We start from the raw sequence: 24,494 nt of genomic DNA, 5'->3' as shown, positions 1-24,494 counted from the left end.
GCACACTTGAACTGCTTCCGTTCTCCTCTTGTTTTGTCCTTGTGGCATTAACTGCCTTTTCTTCTTGTATTTTAATGTTTCATTTAAAAAACAACAACAACTATTCCTGCTTTTATGAGTTCAATCTCTTTGATGAAAAGGTCTTTCTGCACGCATGGCTTTACTGAGTGTAAAATTCCCTCCATTTGTTAGAAGGCGATGGAAGGAGGAATGAAAGAATCAAGTCGTGTATCTCACAGTTTTTCCGTAACAGCAGAAGATGGATACAGATGGAGCAGTTGAGCAAATTCTATGAATCAGTGTTTTCAGTTCAATTTGTGAATGGATTTCTAATGTGAAACCTGTAACACTGAGTTGGAATAGATTTAAAAATCATATATTAACTTATATTTAGATTTGTATCGAATTTAAACTACAGTATTATAATTTTTATCAAATTTTATTTAACTTGTATGTAAACAGACATTGAGAGTATCAATTCATTATTTATTTTCATTGATTGATTGATTGACTGCTAACTATGCATTCTTTTTCGCAACAGAAATTCCCATCGCTCCGCCAACCACCACTGCAAGCAGCACAGAAGAGCCATCAGGTTAGTTCTGCTAGCTGATCTTTAACTGCGCTTTAAATGAAAGGAATTTTTAAACAAAAGGTGGGATTTAAAGTGGTAGCTCTCCTCAGATTAGAATTTCTGCCATCGTTTACTTGAATGGTAATCAGGATTTGAAACATTGCATTTAGCAAATCGCAAATGGCTGTAATATGAATATAATATAAATTTGTAAATAAAACACGAATATGCACCTGTGAGCAAGTGCATGACTGTCCCTCTTTGTGTGAGAGGCTTTGTGTGACAAGCACAATCTTGTTCTGTCCAATCAACATTGCTCAAACCAAACACACTTACAGCCCGGCATTGAAAAACAAACAAACAAACAGACAAACAGTGCAGTGGAGCAATGATGGCATAATTCTAGCAACAGGGCTTATATAAACTGATTTCTTTTGCCACTGATTCCAGAATAGATGTACTTCAGATTTTTAACATATCAACTGAGCGCTTAAGTTTCACTCTTTGTGTATTGACATCCGAGTGAGACACTGTGTCTGTTCATAACAGTGGACCTGACGCTCTGAAAACTCTTGTAACCACCTTCATGAAGATGCTCGTGCAGACGTGTTAAGTATAAACCAGCCTTCCTCATTTACTCACCCTTTACATGTTCTTCAGCCTACCCTCAAGTGGTTCCAAACCTTTATACTTTTATTTATTAGGTTTAACACAAAAGAACATTTTGAAGAAAGCTGGAAACACCAACTTATTTTCCTTTAGCTAATTTCCTGATTTTATCAGGGGTCACCACAGCAGAATGAACAGCCAACTATTCCGGAATGTTTTACGCAGCAGATGCCCTTTCAGCCTCAACCCAGTACTGGGAAACACCCATACACTCTCGCACATACACAAGCTCATACACTATGACCAATTTTGTTTACCCAATTCACTTATATAGTGCATGTCTTTGGATTGTGGTGGTAACCGGAGCACCCACGCAAACACGAGGAGAACATGCAAACTCCACACAGAACCAGTCTAGAGTCTCGAACCAGTGAACTTCTTACTGTGAGGCGCATTGCTAAACTCTGAGCCACTCTGTTATGACTTATAAAGTTTTTTTTTTAGAAGTCAGTGGTTTTAGGTTTTCAGTTCTCTTCAAAATATAATGTTTAGTGTGTGACAGAATAAAGGTACAGTACTTATTTTTGGAGGTGGAGGATAAGTAAATGGTTAGTAAATTAGTAAATGGTTAGAATTATAATAAATAGATAAATAAATAAATATATCAGAGTATTTCAGAAACTGTTGATCTACTGAGATTTTCATGCACAACCATCTCTAGTAATTACAGAGAGGTCTGAAAAACAGAAACTATCCAGTAAGCGGCAGTGCAGTGGGCGCAAATGCCTTTTTGATGCAAGAGGTCAGAGGAGAATGGCCAGACTGGTTTGAGCTGATAAAAAAACAACAGTTACTCAAATAACCACACGTTACAATGAGGTATGCAGAAGAGCATCTCTGAATGCTCAACACATAGAACCTTGAGGCGGATGGGCTACAGCAGCAGAAGATCACACCGGGTGCCACTCCTGTGAGCATCATGTCAATGCCACAGCGTGAGTATTGTTGCTGACCATGTCTATCCCTTTATGACCACAGTGTATCCATCTTCTGATGGCTACTTATAGCAGGATAACACGCCATGTCATGAAGCCCAATCATCTTAGACTGGTTTCTTGAACATGACAATGAGTTAACTGTACTCAAATGGCCTCAACAGTCACCAGAGCTCAATCCAATAGAGCACCTTTGGGATGTGGTGGAACGGGACATTCACATCATGGATGTGCAGCCGACAAATCTGCAGTAGATGCTATCATGTCAATACGGACCAAAATCTCTAAGGAATATTTCCAGTACCTTGTTGAATCTATGCCAGAAAGGAATAAGGCAGCTTGGAAGCCAAAATGGGGTCCAACCCCATACTAGTATGGTATACCTAATAAAGTGGTCGGTAACTGTATATACAGTAGTCAACATTCAAAGTGAATGAAAAAAGTTTTTCAAAATAGTCCTAGAACAAGAATGGGTGTTGTTCAATAGTTTTAGGATAACATCGATGAAAGGTGACAATCCACTTTAAATGTTTACTACCGTATATATGAAATGGTTAACTGACTGTTGTTTTGTTCATTCTTGAAGTAATATTTTACTTGAAATCAGTCTAACTCAATAGAGGAACTGCTTACATTTTTAGAGGGATCTAGTTTTATAATTGCATCCGCTTACATGTTCGCTCTTGCCGCAGATGTTTTATAAATATGTCGTAAAGTAAGCAGAACGTCAGACTTAACTTTCATGTCTGCCAAATGATTTCATTCAGCGTCAGACTGTAAAAGTCTGTCCACAAATATACAAACACTTCCCTAAAATTTCTTGCAATTATAGACTAAGTGTCTCCTGATCAGATGTTTAATTTCCCAAACTTTCTTCCCCGAGCCATCAGCTTCCTTCTTTTTCAGGACAGTGAGGGAACATGCTTTAGTTTGCCCGTATGGAAAAGTTTTTGTTGAAGAAATATTCGTCATTCTCACAGACAGAGGAATTCTAGCGTGCAAAACCTCTTTGCAGCTGTTGGTTGATGGTGGCAGACCTCTAATGCTTTACTGACAGATAAGATTGACAGCCGAGCTGCTGGTATTCTCTCTCTCTTTCACTCTCTCATGGACCTCATTTCATTCTTCTCTAGGATATTTTCTCTGCCCCCACATTTTTCTTCTACCGTCTTTTATTCTCTTCATTTCTTCCTCCTTTGTCCCAAAATACCCACGCGCTCTCTTTAGCCCATCTGAAACCAATTCTGCGTTTCATGACTAGTAGTTCGGCTCTTGCCAAATGTCAGACTTGCATTGTGAAAACTGTCTTTCTTTAATGGACTATCAATGATTTCAGATAGAGGGTGTTATGACCCATGCAAAATAAACAAATAGGCAAAGCGGAGAGAAAAGGTTAACCCTTTTACAACAATGTGTTTCCATTTGTCATGGCTTGACCCTAAAGCATATGGCAGCGCATGTGTAAAACTAAGAAATGAGGGATTGCTGCATTGTGCCTGTCTTGGTGTTTTTGTAGAAATAAAACATACAGTGCTAAACAAACCAAAATAAAAGCATTTTTTTCTATTTGGTTTGATTTTAGATCTAAACAAGCATTTATTAATTGTTATAAATTTGTTTGCTTTATTTGTTACTACTTTTTGAGCAATTTCCTTTATACAAAAATACTGACACAATGCAGCTGAGATTTATTAAAATTACTAAAATGATGTGTATATATATATATATATACTGCAGATATAGTGCTCAGCATATATGAGTACACTCCTCACAAATCTGTCATTTAAATTAATATTTTCTATAGGATGCTTTACAATATTATATTTTTGTATGGTTGAAGTCAAAATTATTATCCCCCTTTGAATTTCTTTGTCTTTTTTAAATATTTCCCAAATGGTGTTTAACAGAGCAAGGACATTTTCACAGTATGTCTGATAATATTTGTTTCTTTTGGAGAAAGAAACAAACTTTTTATTTGATTCATTTTTTATTTGGTCAAAATTATTAGCCCCTTTAAAGCTATATATTTTTCTATTGTCTACAGAACAAACGTTATCAATTACCTAATTAACATAGTTAAGCTTTTAAATGTCCTTTTAAGCTGTATAGAAGTGTCTTGAAAAATATGTACACTGTAAAACCCAATAAGTTAAGGTAACTCAAACCGTTTAAGGAAACCGATTGCAAGTTCAAAAACTAGTCCTAATGAGTACTGTGAACTTAATCTATTTGAGTAAATGAAGCAATTTGAGCACAGTAAAACCCGATCAATGAAGAAAACTCAAACCAACTGAGTACTGTAAAACCCAATAAGTTAAGGCAACTCAAACCGTTTAAGGAAACCAATTGCAACAAACTATTTGAGTTAAAAAACTAATCTTTATGAGTACTGTGAACGGACTCCATTTAGATTAAAGTAATGAAGTATTTAATTAACTAATTACTAATTAGTTAAAACTCTTCTCAAATTACAATTAACTTTCAGTAAATTTTGAGTTAAGTACTCTCATTTCATTCAATAAAGTTGACTGTTGGTTTTTACAGCATAGTAAAGAATTATTTACTGTCATCATGGCAAAGATAAAATAAATCAATTATTATAAATGAGTTATTAAAACTATTATGCTTAGAAATGTGTTGAAAAAAATCTTCTCTCCATTAAACAGAAATTGGGGAACAAAATATACAGGGAGGGCTAATAATTCTGACTTCAACTACATTAGTTTAGTCAGTACTAAAAGCAAATATGAAGCTAATACAACAATAATTTGCAATAATGGTTCAAATATTAGTAGCCCAAACTGATATGTAATGGATAATAAAATAATTAAATAACATTTTCAAAAAAAAATTAATAAATTCTCATTTCTTGCCTCATTTTTATTTTTGTTATGTAATTTTTTTTTTTTTCCAAATGCACCTATATATTACCCATATTCACTGAAAAATGTATAAAAATATTCATTTTTAAAATGGGATATGCTCATTTATGCTGAGCACTGTATATGCTGTGTATATATAGTATACACAGATATTTCTCTTTTAATTAGTAAAATCTATCAATTGATTAAAATGCATTTATTTATTACTACAGTGCAGTTAATATGCAATGTCTACAAATATACTTTTTTCTACTGTTATTAGTATTATTATTATTGCTAGTTGTTGTTTTATTGTTTGTTAGCACAGTTTTAGCTGTTTATTACCAACAGTGAAACTACAACTCAGCATTTATGATTATCGGCCTCCAAATTAAAATTTAGTTCATGGCAATAGATAAATAAATAAATAAATGAATAAGTAAGTAAGTAAGAGAGTGAGCGAGTGAGTGAATGAATGAATAATTAAACAAATGAGTGAGTTTATTTGAAACAAAACGCATTAAATTATTGAAAAGCTAAGATAACCTAAAATTTAGAAAATACGTTTACAATTACTCAATGGAATCCTTGTCTGCTTTAAATTTTCAAAACACTTTCAAAATCAAGATATAATAAAAAGTATATATGATAGATATTATGTGACATATATATGTGAAAGGCTGGTCTGACCTGTTATGCATCCAATGGGGCCCACCTCTAATTTTGAGCCCTTAAAACATTTGACCCATCTGGTTTTGAGAGCAGCCCTTGATGGAAAGTGCAGCATTCCAAATCAAGCTGATGGAGAGGTGGAGCACGGGACAGACACAATTGAGTGCCTCCATCAAAATGGACGCTCACGACCACCCACACATGCTGCTGTGGGACCGCATACATAATACATTCACTCACACCCAAAAGCTCACCTCAGGATAGCACAATACGGCAGAAAAATATGACCTCATTCAATAGACGATTGCAAACAGATGTTCTTATCAGGGCACCTCCACCCAACTCTTTAACACTTGCCCACTCTGACAGAGAAACAGAGAACCTGCACGTTCTTGCACTAAAAGGTGGGACGGGCAGCTGTGGAGCAGGTGTCTATGAGAAAAAAATAATGGAACGGCAGGAGAACGGAGGGAGAAAGAAAGATATTAATATGTCTTCAGCACTGCCACATAAAGGGGAGGAATGCAATGAGAATACCTTTGATTGCTCGCCTCAAACAAAACACATATTGCGTGGCAAGGTCATGCATGGTGTGAGACCCCTGTATAATCCCCCCCCCCCCCCCCACACACCCCCCCCCCCCACACACACACACACACACACTCGGATAAGACTGACAGAGATGTCTCTACAAACTTACAGTCACCAAAACCGACATGCTGGTTAACATTCTTGGCATGAGCTGTAGTCCAGTTCTTGCCTGTGTGAGGGGAACAGCTCAAGATATGTTCTTAAATATTGACAATACTTTATAATAGTTAACAAGAGTTCACTCAAAATGGTCCAATCAAGCATTTCACATGACTTCAGAAGGCTTGAAAAATAGCATTTGAACTGGGGTTGTGCGATTTGGGGAAAATATCTAATTGCAAATTTTTTTTACATTGATATTGCGATTAAGATTTGATTTATAATTTAATTTTGTTGTCAAGCTTCAGCTCAATAATCTGTAAGCCATGTCAACAATTCTGCAACAGCTATTAAAAATGACCTGTTTTTGTTCAGTGTCTGTGCCTTTGAAACCAAATGCTGTTTTTCTTTGATATTAATTTGTCTATTAATGCCTCTGAAGCAGCAGTAGCCATGATTTCACTTGTCAGTGCTTTCCTGTTTGTTTGTTTGTTTGTTTTTTTGTTTTCGCTTTTTTTATTTTTTTTATTGTGGCCATAGTTTGGTTGAGCAATTCTGGTTGGGCAGAACAAAAATGTGCTCCATCAGTTTGATAGTAAGACTCTCCTACACAGCCTACAGTCACGCATTTGCTCTGGGTGGGGAATATATATATATATATATATATATATATATATATATATATATATATATATATATATATATATATATATATATATATAAATATATATATATATATATATATATATATATATAAATATATATATATATATATATATATATATATATATATATATATATATATATATATATATATATATATATATATATATATATATATATATAGTTGAAACCACAATTATTAAACCCCTTTTGATTTTTTTTATATTTCCCAAATCTTTAACAGAGCAAGGAAATTTTCACTTTATTTTGGCTGGAATAAAACCATTTTTTATGTTTTTTAAAACTATTTTAAGGTCAAAATTATTAGCCCTTTTAATCTATATTTTTTTGATAGTCTACAGACCATAGTTATACAATAGCTTGCCTAATTACCCTAACCTGCCTAGTTAACCTGGTTAAGCCTTTTAATGTCCCTTTAAGCTGTATAAAAGTGTCTCGAAAAATATGTAGGCAAATATTATTTACTGTCATCATGGCAAAGCTAAAATAAATCAGTTATTAGAAATGAGTTATTAAAACGATTATGTTTAAAATGTGTTTAAAAAAAATCTTCTCTCCTTTAAACATAAATTGGGAAAAAAATAAACAGGGGGCTAATAATTCTGACTTTAACTGTATATCATATTGCAGCCTCTTCATATTGCAGTCTCTCTTGATCGCACAGCCCTAACTTGAACCATAACAATTCTTTAAATGTCTTGATTACCTTTTGTATTCCACAGAACAATGCTAAAAGTATTCAAATAAAAATATGCTGTTTAAAAAAAGGTTTACATTTAAAAGTTCAATACATTAGAATGCACAGGCTTTCGAGGTATACCACATTTGATCGATACCTTCACATTAGATGCATAAGATCTGTATGCATGAAATTACCCTGGCCCGATTGGCAAAGGTGTGCCAGAGCAAGGTTCACTTGGTCCCACGGTACGCTTGTAGTGTGAATGCAAAGCATGCCTGAGCCTGAAATTTAAGACAAGAAGTGACTTTTAAGGGACTGTTTGATATGGATTTATTAATCATTCTTACTGTTCAATGAACACAAACTGTCGTAGTTTATTAAAGACGCAAACCTCTCACTGCACCTTTAGCAAACCTCCTAATACCTAAAGCACAAGGACTTTATGTTTGTTTATGACCGTCAAAAATGGCTTATCTATATGGCCAAATATTTGACTGCGTGTCACCGCATCCCAAACAACTAAAATGATATAACTAAAGAAATCTCCACTGTGCTGAGCGAAAGTGCTAACTGAACAGCGCATCATCGATGACGTAAGCAAGCTCAGGCTTGAATGCAATGCGATTTAAAAATATGATTTAAAAGAAAGTTTTTGTGCTCTAAAGTAAGGTTGTGCTGTTCTTTTAACTTTTAAGGGGCTTTTATACCTTTAGTTTGACAGGACCTTGGTCTGAGAATTAAATATGGGTCGCCACTAGTATGGTAGTACTATATCGGCGTGCTAACCTCGAGCCTATTGCTAAAAACTCAAATGCACTTAATCTTAAAAAAGGCACTTAAGCATACTTGAACCAAATAGACCCCAATCATATATTTGTCCAAACAGGAAAGACAGAAAAGCACATACAAAGTTTGTGAGGAAAACATGAGGGTGAGTGAATAAAGACAAAATATTCATTTTGGGGTGAACTTTCCCTTTAACACTGTCACCCTTGTAAGTCCAAATGGTCCCAAATAATTCAGCAAGGCTTCTAGTGATTATAAAAGGAATGAACAAAAAAGGGGAGTGAGAGATAGAGAGAGAGAAAGCCAGAATTAGAGACAGAAAGAGAGTGAATAGTGCTGAATTAAGTGTCTCATCATGAATGCAAAGCTCTCGGCTAATTTAAAGCTGGCCTCTTCTCTCTCTGATTTCACATTGTCCAATTTCGAGGGTTGGCAACGCTCCCCACACATCTCTTGGCTTCATTTACAGTAATGAAGTTGATTTCTCCCCATTCGCTCCTCATTAGAGCGATGCCACCGTGACTAAAACAAACCTTGAATCAAAACTGCACGCGCTGTCTGCTCTGTTTCTTTAAACCATTGTCAGATTTCGGGAGACAGCTATTTTCCTCTCAGAGTGTTGAATGGAATAAAACGAGAGGGATATTTTGAGAGGTTGAGGGTAGAAGGAGGAAAAAAAAAGCAGTTCCCTTTGGAATAGACCCAGCTTGTCCATTGAGTCTCTGCCCCAGTGGGAGCTTGGGGCTCTGGCTATAATCTAATTACATGCTTTATTTGCAGCAATTTGTTTCTCAATCAGTCTCATTCCACACAGAGAAAGCCTTCCCTCTGTGCGCTCATTCACACCTCATTGTTACAGTTCCCAGATCTGTGATGCCTGCATGAATAGCATTGTCTCTTTCATTGGAAGTCTAACTGGAAACAGACCTCAGGTCAGCTTTAGGCTTTCTTTGCAAACAACAGAGTACAGTGTCTACCCGTCTTCAAGCACTAAAAGACCCAGCAGGTTAGATTGTCAGTGTTAGATGTCAAGGCTTTTCAGAAGTGCTGAGTGAGGCTGAATAGCACAGACTCATTAGTTGTCCTTTGCTGAATCTCCAGACCAACAACTTCCCTCGACATCTAGCAACGAAGAGAATTTGTCCACAAATGTTTCCCAGCAGGGGTCCCCCCACAGTCAGCGTGTAACTGGTGCCCTCTACTCATTCTTCAGTGTCAAACAAGCTTCACATTTAAACCTACACGCAGCTTTCCTTTATTCGTTGGCACCGGTAGCAGCGTTACTGGACACAGTGCCAAAATGTCTAGCACACAGTTTTCACTTGAAAGGACAGCAGGAAAAACACCCATTTAGGTGACACTGGCCTCTGTGGGAGCATCGTGACAAGACGGCAAGCTAACCCTACTTCCCCTAACTCAAGAGGGGGCACAATGGGTACATTTGTCCTACTGCGGGGGACTAGATGTTTAAATAAGTATCTCAGGGTGCTCATCACCTCCTTAAAGGAGAGCTAATGAGAAATGATGGCTATCAGAGGGAAGTATCGTTATGGCATTAAACAGGGTTACGGGAAAACAAAGCATTTGCTCTACAGTCTTCATTTAAATGGAAATGAAGCTGCCAGAGTAGGGACTCTCAATTTCATTTTGGTTACAGTTTCTCTGCCATTTCCAATCTACAATGTACACGGTTTGACTTGCCCAACCCCACATCGGTGTCCCTCGCGCAACCACTTCAGCACAACTACTTTCACTGGCATTTTTTTCTGATTCCTTCGTTGCCCAGGCAACCTCATTCACACCGAGAGAATAGAGTCCAAAGGAAAGTAAAAGGCAGGCATGGAGCGAGGGTCGGCCGAAACAATGAAGTTTGTTCATATGCAGGCGAGCTGAAAGGTTCGTCGCTCCCCCTCCTCCGTCTTCTCATTCCATCCATCCACTAAAAGAAGGCCATGACAATGTGTGGGGCGTAATGAGAATGGAGAAAGAAATCTTCTCGATTTAAACATCTGCATGCTCAAAAGAGAGGTGTTTTTAATAAATTAATTGAGCTCGAGACTTTGTAAAGCAACAGAAGGTACGCATATTATATTTAGACGTGCTAAAAAACTCAAAATGTAGTAGATATCCAGAACTGTCTAAAAAAACTTGCCTGACATGTCGTCTTCATTTTTAAACACAAGATGCTTTTTAAACATTTTATGCGCTGCTAATTTCCCCCCTGACCTCCCTTTGTGTTGGGACAACCCTTGCACCCCTTTCACTGGCACCTCCCTGAGTGCCGGACCAATAAATGCCAAAGGTTGAAATGGTGTTCTGAGGTTACGGTGGGGGGAGGGTGGCATTAGGACAGACATAGGGGTGAGTTGACAGCACTGGGAGGGAAAAGTCCCCTAATCAGGCACATCATGGCACTGACAGTGGAGACAAGGGTGAGAAATTAGCATGGGTTTGAAAAAAAAAAGATTGCTGGGTGGCACAATACGCCTGGCCTCAGAGGGCTCCCATCAGAGCAGGGGAGGGTCCAGACATCCAGAGAGCAGAACGAGAGGGACCTTTTGTCTCCTGCTTTTCTAAGGAGCAAAAAACACTTTACTGAATGCCTCACAAGCCCTATTACGGCCTCACAATTAAACTGGGCAGATGGATGTCACAACAGGCCAGGGCTTTAGGATAGATGTGTAGTTTGCAGAAGTGTCTCTTTTTTGACAATGTTCCCTCTTTTACATTCTTTAATTGTGTTTTTTTTGTCCTCCCCCTCCACCCCCTTTCCCCCATTTGTAGACTGTGAATCCTACTGCAAGGCATCCAAAGGCAAGCTGAAGATCAATATGAAGAAGTACTGCAAGAAAGATTATGGTGAGTGGAAAAAGTCCAACCACAGCTCTTCTGCATTTATGCAGGTGGCTCAAATCCTTGCCCTCTACAACATCTTTATTCTTTATCCAAAGCCGAATTCCCTTGAGCCCCGTCAGTGTTGCTATATTGTAGTGATGGCTTACTTAGGGCTTTCAAGAAGAAAGTCAAAGGATCAAACAGGAGGAAAGGCTATCAGCGAGGGCTTTAGAGAAGACTGCGATGACGGACAGCCCAGCAGGTATTTGAGCCCAAAGCGGATCAAGCCATGGCAGTGTGACGGGCAGAAGGGACCAGAGCTCACAGATATCCTCATTAAGGGAAGCGCATGTCCCTGTCCTGCATTCCTGGGGGCAGCAGGCTCTTTCTCGTCCATGAAAGGGAGCAGATGTGCAACCCCTCTTCTACAGAGGTGGGGTTGTTTCATCAGTCAAGCGAGACCCCTTGGAACTTAAAGACCTTAGCAGATTTAATAACAGCCAAAGCATTTTAACAGCTTTCTTGATTTGTTTCAGTCAGCATAGGTAAATTATTGGTGGAGAATAATTTAAGTCATAATGAAATAGATGTAGGTGTAATACTAATAGTATTAAACATTTATTGAAAGATATGTTGCCTGCATGTAATACTTTAAAATACTTTTGGAGTACAATTTTCTTACAGGGCATATGTCAAATAAAAGGGTTAAAATCCTAAGAAATATTAAGAAGTATTGCCATGATGATAGTATATAATACTTGACTAGATATTTTTCAAGACACAGGTTAAAGTGACATTTAAAAGCTTAACTAGGTTAATTATGTTAACTAGGCAGGTTAGGGTAATTAGGTAATTATTTACACATGTTAATATTTTCATTCCACATTCTAAAGACAAAACGGGGAGGAAAAATGGAAAAAGATGGTAAAAATAAGGTACAGTATTAATACAGAATAATGTTTTTTTATGTTTAATATATTTCTATTTATGCTTTTGCTTACTGGTAGCATAATGGTTTCTTTTTAAAAAGAAATAAGCATTGTAGTAGTTTTATTTTTTAATTAATTAATTAATTATTTCAATGAATGAAAAGTTGATTGTTTCATTCAAGTAATACTTTTTTTCCCAATACATTCAAAAGAATGTTACAAATGGCCATAATATACAGTGCTCAGCATATATAAGTACACATTTCACGAATCTTTTAAATTCATATTTCTAATAGGAAGCTATACAATATTATATTTGTGCATATACATTAGATTAGTCAGTACTGAAGCCAAATCTGGCCTAACAAAATAACTAACAGTCCAAAATCTAGTACGCCCACATTGATTTGTTATAAAAAAATATATATTAAATACAAATTTAAATAAAGAGGAAAAATCAAGAGAAGCAAAACATTGACAAATTTAGTGGAAATTTTGTAGGCCGAATAATTATTTTCAGTATTTTGATTGAATTTAAATGTATTAGCTTTCAATATCTAAATATGTTTGGTGACTAAAATTTTATTTTATATTATAATATTTTTTTTATAATAAATCTGTTTTGTTTAAATGCACCAAGAAACATTGCCTATATTCTCTGAGAAATGGTGGAAAAAATATATATATATATATATATATTTTTTTTTTTATGTATGCTTTTGCATACTGGTTGCACCACATTGCTTTAAAAAATAGCACTGTAATCATTCTATTTTTTGATTAATTAATTATTTCAATGATTAAAAAGTTGAGTTCATTAAATTAATGCAATACATTTTTTCTTTATAATTGTTTTATTTGAGTAATGCTTTTTTCCCACTTTAGTAAACATATTTCCCATACAGTTTTTACCTTATGCACCTCAAAATATCTAAATACATTTAGTGGAATAGTGCAAATGGTCATAATATAACTTGTTGATATAAAAAAAATGTGAAAGAATTTCATCTTGACAAAAAAAAAAAAAAAAAAACGTTTTTGACCCACATACTGTATGTATAAAATATATAATTTAATTATTACTGGCATAGCAAAGCATGCAAAAGTGCCTGTATTTATAATTTTTAGACCATTATGAATGAAATTCTAGACTCATACTCGCTAATGAGTTTTTTTCGAATGGCCCAGTTTTGAAAAGGTTTTTATGTGCCCTATCAAACCTTTTTTATAATTTAATACATTTAATAATACAACAATTAATAAATAAAAAACTAAATATTTTAGTTAATTCTGAGCAAAATATTTAAATATTGTCAAAACAAGCAAGCTCTAGTTCTAGCTCTAGTACTTTATTTTCAACACAACCCAAAAAAAAAAGAATGTTTAACGGTTTTAAAAACTGTAATAAACTAAATGTATGCACAACCGGACTGTTGATCAGCTTCCTCAGCAATAAATACATGGAAAACTTTTAAACAAATGTCATTATAAGGAAAATAATTAAACCATTATGGTAAAGTTAGAATGTGGTAGAGTTAAAATGTACATTCTTAAATAAAACAGTTAAAAGTCTTATTATTTATTTATTGGAGGGTGTTCATAGCTAGATTTGGTAGCTATACATGAACAAATGAAAATTAATACCTGTTTAAAAAAGATTTATTACCTACAGCAATATTTTAATAAAATTAAGACTTTTTGAGGCCTAAAATTTAGTTTTTGAGATTTAAGACATTGTAAGGCTCCGCGGATACCCTGCATAATGTCCTTGCTGTGTAATTGTAACAATAACTGGTAAAAGCATATGCGTTTCAACCCAAATACATGATTTGTGATAAACAATAAGGCGAGTGTGAAAAGCGCAGGGAATCCCGCAGCGTAGAGAGGAGGTCTGGCGCACACTGGCAGTTGGATGTCAGGTGATGAATACTCAATGCCTTTACCTCCTGCAGACCGCCTTTGCATGTTCTCCTTTGCCCTGCCATTACTCATTTAAGACTCATTTAAGAATTTATCCAGATAATTTGCTCCCCCGCTGACTTCAGTTTACAGTTGTCCTCAGTTATGGAGAGCCGGCCAGATCCCTCTTTACTCCAAAGTGAACAATCCAGGATAAAGTCCCACATTCTGAGCATTAAACCTAATCCACTTTCCCTCTGCCTTCTGGAGCATCAGGGGGGCTTTATGCTACAACAGCATGGGGGGAAATGGCTGGAAATGGTATTGAACTTGAAGATGGAGTCATCTAAAAGACTTATGGGGGGAATCTGGCCCTTCGTGGCATGATATTTACAGCCTCATGCCTCACTGGCACACTCCCCATAAAACACCACAGGAATCCTGGCCGCAGCTGAGCCTCCACACGCCGCAGCTGCTGGAGAAATGACTTCCACCTTTTGAAATGGTGACAGTGATAGTTTGTCCTCAAGTTAAAACTTTTTTTTGTCATCAAGCACTCACTTTTTATTATGATGATTGTGATGATATGTCAGTGTATTTGAAATAGTTCTGAAATAAATCAAGTTAAATTAAATAAAAAATGTATTTAAATTAAATTAAAAGGAATACCTTGCTACCCCAAAAATGATACAAATGTATCCTACAATGGGACATACTGTATGAACAATCAAGTCTGGCAGATAAACTAAAAGGATGAAATGAATAACTATGGAAGTATTACAATAGATTATTTGAAATTCAAAGACCATTCTAATACCACAATGAGTTGAAATTCAAATTAATGGAATTCTAGAACTGATCCGACGTCAAATCATTTAGACATTCTATTTGGATTAAAAAATAGCGGCTCTAAATAACACATCATTAGTTATTTCTCAAGGAGAGCTAGATTGGATATAAATTTTCACTTCACTTTCAGTGGTATTCACACGAAGCTATCAGAAAATGTGGAATCTCTAAAACATTTCATTCTAATTTAATTCAGTTAATCACTTTATTTACAGTTGAAAGCAAAATTATTAGACCCTTATTTTAAATGTTAATTCTTTGAAAAAAATTGTATCACATTTTTAAACAATACTTTTAAAAACTAATTAGTAGGGCCAGACAGAATCTGCTGACATCTTTTGCTATTTCTGCTGATAATTTTGTAAAAAAAAATCTGCGGATTTATGCAGAATAATTTTGGAAGTATCATAACTAAAAACTATATTTATTAAATAGTAAAAAAAAATCTTTTAAACTTTTATTTAATGTTTACAATGCAAATCCAATTACATCCACTTATTTTGTGAATAAAGCAAGTGTCTCATTTATCTACTAAAAGAGAGAAAATATTACTTTCCAAACTGTATTGTAAATAAATCGTATAAACATTTTCATATTAGTCAATAATATTACTGAAATTAAATTAAAAACTGAATAAATATAAATTAAGACACAATTACACAAGTAAATAAATAGACTCAACAATGGACTAAAAGTCTGCAAATTTCTGCGTGCACAGATATCATGAGGCGCAACTAATTAGTGATAACATGCAGTTAATAATTCATATTTTTATTTCCTTTTTTTCTTTAAGCATAAATGCACAATGCTGTGATTAATAAATGTATCAAATGCATAAAAAACAGACCCCAAAAAAACATTTTGGGTCCAGTGGCATGCATTTGAAGAGTGTAAGTGAACAGAAACACAGACCTGAATGTTAGTGTGTAGGATAGATGGCCTCAATCTCAGACAAGTGTAAAATGTTTCACAGAAGAAATTAAATCTGCCTGTTTGTCGGTCCTTTTGCTGTCAGTCACCTTACAAAGCACCTTGAAGGCTATTAATAATGAAAGGGGAACAGCTTGAGTCAGTTTGAGCAGATTTTGAGGATTCACACTTGTGGGCATTCTCAAACTGTGGAGGGGTTGAAGTTTCAACAATTATTTTAAAGCACTTTAAACTGCAGCAACTAAGATGATACAAAGGAATAATTATTTGTTGAAAATATATTATTTCACCATTTCACTTGTAAATAGGCACATGGGAACTTGCAATCATTCCATATCAGTATGTTTGTACAATTCAAAATATACATTTGAAGGTAAAAATATTAACATTCTTCCAAGTTGTTTAACAGATATAACAGATTATTAGCCCACTTTAGAATATTTGTTTTCCCTTTGAGGGCTAGAAAGAATCTTTGGACATTTTTTGCTTTTTCTGCAGAAAATTTTGTAAAAATCTTATGTTTATGCGGAATGATTTTGGGAGTACCATAACTTAAAACGTAATATATGAAATCAAAAATAATACTTCTTTAACTTTTACTTAATGTTCCCAATGCAAATCCAATTAGATCCACTTATTTGGTTATCAAACCGAATCTCACATATCATTTATATATACTAAAAGACAGAAAATATTACTTTACAAACTGTATTGAAAATAAATCATTTGAACATTTTCATTTTAGTCAACAATGTTACTGAAATTATTTAAAAAACTGAATTAATGTACATTTATAAACATTTACACAAGTACAGTAAAAAAATAGACTAAATGAAATAATATATGTTCCACTTTGATTCATATTTCTGTATGTAAAGAAGTAAGAACTATTTAGGTCTCTATCTAGTTATTAAACTAAATAGTTTAAAAAAAGTGTTTAGATTAATAACATCACAGTATACACATTTTTAAATAACAATTAATTCAACATTTGGGTCTGCACATCTTTTCAATATATTAACAAATTATTTCTTCAAAATATGCCTGAGAAATATGTATAAACTGTTATTCTATATTTAAGGGCATGGTTTTGGTAGATTTTTGTCTTTGGCCCATACGCAATGCTCTTCCTCAATATTTCGCCTTTTTTTTTTTTGAAGTACAAAATATTGCATTTAACACATTTTAGAGAAAAACAGATTTTTTTGGTATCTTTTTTGAACAATTTTATATAACTATACAGAGAAACCCCACTGCTTTTTTTTTTCTTTATGTTTCTTATAAGATTTAAGGTTAACATGCCAAAATCTGAGGTCACAACTCAAATAAGGAATTGTAAATAACATTTACATCTGAAAGATATAACATGATTTATCTATTTGTAAATGTAAACTACAAATGAATTCAGCGTTATTATCCCTCCTATATTTTAATTATTTTATATGTCTTCAGCAAATTCTGTTTAAGGAAGAAAAGTTTTTTTTTTTTTTTTTAGTTTCTAAATATAAGTTTAAAAAAAACTACTTTCAAATTACAGATTTATTTGATCTGTGCCATGATGACATGGATTTTTTTTTCAAGAAACTAGTATTCAAGAGCAAACGAAAGGCTTTACAAGCTTAACTTTTCTAATTAGGCAAGTTGTGGGAATTAGGCAAGTCATTTTATAACAGTGGTTTGTTCTGTAGACAGTATAAATATATATATTGGTGTAGGGAGCTAATGATATTGACCTTAAAATCGATTTGAAAATTACACAACTGCTCTTATTCCAGCAAAAATAAAATAAATAAGACTTTCAATATATTATCGGAAATACTGTGAAAATGCCGTTGCTCCATTAAATATCACTCAGAAAAAAATTCCTAAAAAAAAAAGAAAAAAAAAAAGAAAAAGTATTTCACAGGAGGGTAAATAATTTTGTCCTCAACTGTACATAATTAATTGAGATTTCTCAAAAAACAGACCAAAAATCAAACACAGTTGATTTTTATGTCTTTATTATTATTATTTTTTTATTTTTATTTTAGAAATGTAATAAAATAATAGTGTGCATCCCAAAAAAGCTATTTAAATAGAAAAATTCAATCCAAAATGTACAAAATTGTGCTTCTTTCAACGGTCTAAAATGAATCACACATGTATCTGCTTGACATCAAACCTCAGCCATCTTCATACATGAAAAATGATCATCTTTTTCTTCTGTTCTTCTGCAGCCGTTCAAGTCCACATCCTGAAAGCAGATAAAGCAGGAGAGTGGTGGAAGTTCACCGTCAACATCATCTCTGTTTACAAACAGGGTGAAAGCCGAATTCGCAGAGGAGACCAGTTCCTCTGGGTCAGGGCAAAGGATGTGGCCTGCAAGTGTCCGAAGATCAAGTCCGGCAAGAAATACCTTCTGCTGGGGAACGACGAGGATTCGCCAGGACAAAGCGGAATGGTGGCGGACAAGGGCAGTCTGGTCATTCAGTGGAGAGACACTTGGGCTCGGAGACTCCGGAAGTTTCAGCAAAGGGAGAAGAAAGGAAAATGCAAGAAAGCATAATGAAGAGAAGAGGAAAGAGCTGACCATTCAGAGCTGGACAGAAAAAACAACAGATAAAGATAAGAAAGATAGACTGAGCATCGCTGCTTTGAATAAAGGCATGAAGAGAATATTAACTTTTTTTTTTTGGTTTGTTTTTAAATGGGAACGTGTGAAGGAGTTCATGATGCAGTTTTTCATTTCTTTTTGGTTTCTTTCAAGATTTGTTTGCTGTTTGCCAATTTTGCACCTGTGTCCAATATAAAGAAAGGTATTTTGTGTTAAATGGCGTCACGTTTCAGATACATTTTGAACGGTGTTAGTCTGGTTGAGAATCAGATTAAGCCATATTTCATTCATTTCAGAAAGAAAAAGGATAGAATGCTGCAGCAGTGATTGCAAAAAAAATCCTGAATACTTATTTGATGTTGATTCCTTTGACATTTTCCAATCAATTTATGAGTAAAATAAGGTGTGTGGCAAAAATATTATGCAATAATACTTGGACAAAACTGCACACACTCTACATTTTCAACTGCTTCAAAATGTATGGTTTTAGTATGTAAAGTGTGTGTAAGGCTACTTTCAGACTACATAGACCTTTATTTTACGTTATACTTTTTAAAAATATATTTTTAAATAAGGTTAACAGCACAAACCACATTGAATATGATAATTTTACAATTTGATTTGAAACACTTCTATACTGCTTGCGGTCATAAATCCGATACAGGTCAGTTTTCTGACACATGTCAATATTCGGAACTGGAATTACTCCAAAGTTTTTTTTTTAATTATTTTAATTTTTTTATTAGACATCTGTAAACTCTCTGGGCACTGGTGTACACAACAGACAGTTGCAAAAGCTGTCAAGTGAGATAAATACACTATAAAAATAGTGTAAATAATTAAAAACGTATCTTTTATCCTTATTGTCATCATCATTGTCTACACATTTGCTGATTTCACCTTATAAACAAGCTTATTAATGCTGATTTTACTGTGTACTTCTATTTGGCATTGTTCTGCTTGCAGTCCTTTTTGATGTATTCATTAACATGGGAACCTGAGTTTGGCACAATTTGAAAAAAAATGATGTGAACAGCCAAATAAGCAAATAAGTAAAAATACTCTGAATTGTGAGCAATAATTCAAATTTATGCACCAGCACCTGCAGTGAATGCAGTTTAATTGATGTAGTGAAACAAAGTATCATAGTATCACCATGTCACCCTAACCAATTCTACTCAGGTTTTTATTTTTGAATTAGAAAAAACGCATATGAAAGTCTTGTGGAAAACAGTGGTGAAACAGTGGTCTTTCGGGATTTAATATCACAGCTGCAGCACTCTATTGAGGATTAATATCTCAAAAATCTGAAGAAAGAAAAAAAAATGTCCTTAAAATGTCCTTAAGCATGTCTTTTTTATTACAAAACACTTTCGTTAGTAAGCTTTAGCGTTTCAAAAATTCATATGCTGTAACTGATTGCGTAATGGCATCTGAGATGTTCCTGAATTCTGTTTCAGATACAAATTGTTAATATGGCTGATATCAAAACAAATTAAGCAAAGTTTTTGGTCGAGGTTTGAAAAAATAAAAACACTTTGTAACACTGCATGAAAAACACAATTCTATGCCTATATTTGAGCATATTATGTTTTATAATGAATTCATCCAGCAGCTGTTGCAATTTCCATGAGGTTGTGTGGCTTATCATAGAATTCAGATGCAAACAGAATGAAAAGAAAAAAAGACAAAACGGAAAGGTTCGGGAACACTTTATAATAAATACACACTATGAACCATTTATTAAGCATTAGCAAATAGTGAATTCATTATCTGCTAAGCATTAACTTTACATTAATAAGCGTTAGTAAGCAGTTTATAACTGCAGCTACAAATGCTCTATTCTTGACTTATAACCACATGCATAATGTGCTTAATAATTGAGTCTCCATACTTTGTTAAGAATTCATTTTTCATTAGTAAATTAAATAATGCATTATTTACAAACTAGTTATTTAAGCATAGTTGGATGTTTGTTTGTTTTTTAAGATCATTCAGAATGCATAAGTAAATGATTAATAAACTATTTAATTTAACATTTATATATCTTATTATTCAGGCATATATTAATAGCTAATTTGTATGTTATTAACCACTTTGTTAACTTAGTTTCATCCAGGTTTGTGACCTAATCTAAAGTGAGGACTATGTATGCTTTATAAATCCCTTACAAATGACAAATAAAGGCTCAGCTTTATTCTAAACTAAAAACTGAAAATAAACGACTGTTGTCATTTCTATCCATTTAAAGATACACTAATGAAACTGTATCAAATGAAAAATAAATAAATGCAACCTTATCTAAAGTAACATTACTGTACAGTTTAAACATCGCTAAATAACATTGAAATGTTGCATCACAAGTATATTGTTAAATTATTATATTGTTATTGCTGTTATTTAATCTAAATATGTTGTATTTTGATACTTGTTATTCAGCAATGTTTAAACTTTACAGTAATTTTACTTTTTTTAGATAGGATCGCAAAAATGTATTTTTCATTTGTTACGGAGTCTTTAATTGTCATTTATAAGGGATTTATAAAGCAAAAATAGTCCTCACTTTAGATTGGGTCGCAAAACTGCATGAAGTTAACATTTATTAACATACATAGTAACCATTACTATATGCCTGAATAATAAGATAAACCTATATTTTAATAGTTTATTAATAATTTACTAACTCATTCTGAATGATCCTAAAAAAACATCAACTACTCTTAATTAGAAATGGGTTGTAAATAATGTGATACTTCATTTAGTAGAAGGATCAATCAGTCACAAATCATGAAAACATAATTTTTAAGCACATTGGAAATCTGCTTAAGTCAAGAATAGAGCATTTGTAGCTGTTATAAACTTATAGCTGTAGCTGTTATAAACTTATACTATAAACTTGTAAAGTTATAAACTGCTTACTAACGTCTATTAATGTAGAGTTAGTGCTCACCAAGTAATGAATTAACAAGATGCCAATGCTTAATAAATGACTCATAGTGTGTAGTTATTATAAAGTGTTACCTTGTTACCTAATCTTTGAAAACTGATGCTGCTGGGTTAACCCAGAATGCTGCAGACTCCCAAAAAACCATAGCAAACTCAGAACAACAACATAAACTTTTAAAAACTCAGATTGCCTTGATTAGTCAACAAACAACTGCTGACAAAAAACAAAACAAAAAAAGCTTTGAAAAAATCAGCATCTGTTGTCACAAACAGTCACATTAGACACAACAATATAGGCTCCATTTTAAGCATTAACTTCTGTGTCAGCCTTGTGTGTAAATCTATTACATATTTCTATATATATAAAAAAAAAAACACTATGTGTTGATTTAGGCTAACAAATGCAAAAGCATGCTTGTACCAACCTTAAAATGATTGGCATGCATTCAAATTGACATTTCTTTCAACTTAGAACAAAAACCACCATGTATATTTTTGTATAAGACACAATGATTGAGGTGGACGACTCTAAACACAAACATCTTTTCTTGCTCCATTTGATGCTCCGATTCGATTGTTTATAATCCAGACATGGATGATGACGTCCTTTAGTTAAAACAGAACTTCAGTTTGATGAGTTCAACATATAAACAGGCCTTTTCTCAAGTCCTGAAAGTGTTGCTAGAATGCTGTGTATAGTGAGTTTTTTTCCTTGTGTGTAAAACAGTATTTAGAAGTATTAACTAGTAATTCTTAACTAGCATTTAGTTTTGTAAAGCAACAGCATCTCTCCTTGAAAGTGTCCATGTCCATTTAGGGTCTGTGAATGTAGGAATGCATGTACAGTAATCTTTGCCTTCAATAGAGAACTGTGAGAAACGCTGCTCATATTCACACAAGCGCAAGTCCATTTCTGTTACCCATGAGACTAAAGTTCTCTAAAGTACAGCTTTTATGTTGATTTTGAGGGGTCATTTGATGTTTAGCTGCAAGAACTGATTATTTCAGGCATCAAATACCAAAAGAAAAGAGAAAAAAAAAGGATGGTTTTGATGGACGGTTTACGTGTGCAGTGATGATCCTCTTTGCTCAATGATTACTTGTAAATGTACACATTATGTATGGCATACAGATATTTATACACGTGCTGTATTTACCGGTTACAAACCATATTCCTAATACCACATGTAAATGTATTTTGTTTGGCACTCAGTATCTTAGTGCACACTCATTTTATTAGTATTCCGATGATGTAAATTTATGTTGTTTTGTTTTTCTTGGCAGCAGTGGAAAGATGGCTCCTGTATTTGACATTACCAGCAGACCTTACATGCTTCTTGTTCATATTATGAATTGTAAATTTAGCTGTTGCAAATACAAGACGTCTGCAATATTGTTTTACAATGCATACTAATATATTATGGTTATTATAAGAAAATATTTAATGACACAAGACATTGTGGGTTTTTTTATGTCTTTTATTTTTCTTTCTTTTTTTTCTTTTCTTTTTACAGCAGTTTGTGGTTGTTTAGATGGTTGTGATTAAAATCCAGACGGGACGATAACTACTGAACACCAACCTGGTAGAACTACATTCAGTATTCATTTGGAATAAAATCTCAAAAAATGATTAATGCACCTTCATTTGTTCCCCTGTATAAGTAAGGATATATGCATTTAGTTAGAGATTCGAGGTTCACAGTTAAAAATCCTGGGTTCCACAGAATTCCTTCATGTCGTTCTAACACAAATTAAGTTACGTTAATCCTTTAAAAAAATTAAGTGGATTGAACATAAAACAGTTGTGCCCTTGTGTTGTTTCCACTCATTTTAAATAAGTAGTTTGAACACTTAAAAAAAAGAACACTCATTTTTTGAGGGTTTGTTTATTTTGGTGTGTTATTAGAAAAAAATGGTTGGGTAGCACTCTAGTTTGATGGTCCATTCGAGTATTAGTGGACTGTCTGCTTGATATACGTTGATACTGCTCGTTCAAAAGACATTTATCTGACTATAAAAAAGTAACATGCAAGTAACTTAGACTATTCCTAACCCTAAAGTTGGATTTTTACTTCCGCCTGAGGCTGCATCGTGCACCTCACGAAACGGATGAGGCTTTTATACTTGATGCGTTCGCCGTTGTGATGTTCTTTAAAAAGACAGGGCTCAGTCAAATAAAAAACCGACCATAATATCAGACGGATTAGCATAGAAGAAGGACGTTTCCGAACTACGTCATATCAATAATATCGTTCAAGATTTTTAAACTTAGTTTTTTTAAATATTTATGACAACAGAACATGGGTTGCTCTACAAATATATATATTTTTTTATTATAGAAAGAATGAACCATAATCACCAATAAAGCCTAGAAAAACAGGGCATCAGTATATTGTTAACTGATAGGTTTAAATATTCTTTTTCAGTAATTAAAAAATTATTTGTTCCTTAATTATAATTTTGTATCTATTAAATTATTTTAAATTCAAAATGAATGGTGAAAAAGCAGATTTCCGTAAGTAAATAATCTGTTTTGGCTTTAACAAACTTATCATTTAAGTTTATCAAATTTTTTCCAAAAACGTTCCTCCTTTCCCAATGCTGTTGCGATTTCTAGCCAAGAATTGCTGACCATCTAGTTATCCCTATGATCACACATGGATGGATAATAAAGATGTCTGCATAGTCGTGCCTGTCTCAAACAAAATGTATTGAAAATAATTCATTATTGAACTCAAATCAAAATGTTCGATCGAATCTCAAAAAAAATCAGATGCTCCACCAGCCAAAATCATGCCACGCACAGCCAAAGCGAAACTCCGCAAACACTGTGATGACATCACATTCACCATGCACACTCAAGCGAACTACCGGATGCAGAGTATAAACCAGGCTTAACCCCAACCTAACAGTCTACTTATAATCTAATGAGAATTAGTTGGCATGTAGATACAATGTAA

The 24,494-nt window shown here is 33.9% G+C and overlaps 1 protein-coding gene across 2 annotated transcripts in view; it reads left to right on the top strand.

Moving 5' to 3' along the window:
- Positions 1–23,164, top strand: part of ntn1a (netrin 1a) — a 123,069-nt gene extending 99,905 nt beyond the window's left edge. Inside the window, exons 4-6 of one of the 2 annotated variants that reach the window (NM_131029.2) lie at positions 542–595; positions 11,338–11,412; positions 18,212–23,164. In NM_131029.2, coding sequence (NP_571104.1) covers positions 542–595; positions 11,338–11,412; positions 18,212–18,540 — 458 coding nt within the window. In that variant the 3' untranslated portion in view covers positions 18,541–23,164. The remainder of the gene's footprint in view (positions 1–541; positions 596–11,337; positions 11,413–18,211) is intronic. The other variant, XM_073952571.1, reaches the window with a different exon arrangement.
- The last annotated feature ends 1,330 nt before the right edge of the window (positions 23,165–24,494 follow it).

The sequence above is a fragment of the Danio rerio genome, chromosome 6 (genome assembly GCF_049306965.1).
Source record: "Danio rerio strain Tuebingen ecotype United States chromosome 6, GRCz12tu, whole genome shotgun sequence".
Taxonomy (NCBI): Eukaryota; Metazoa; Chordata; class Actinopteri; order Cypriniformes; family Danionidae; genus Danio; species Danio rerio.
The sequence above is the reverse complement of the archived record's forward strand: the minus strand, read 5'-3'. Positions and strand labels throughout refer to the sequence as shown.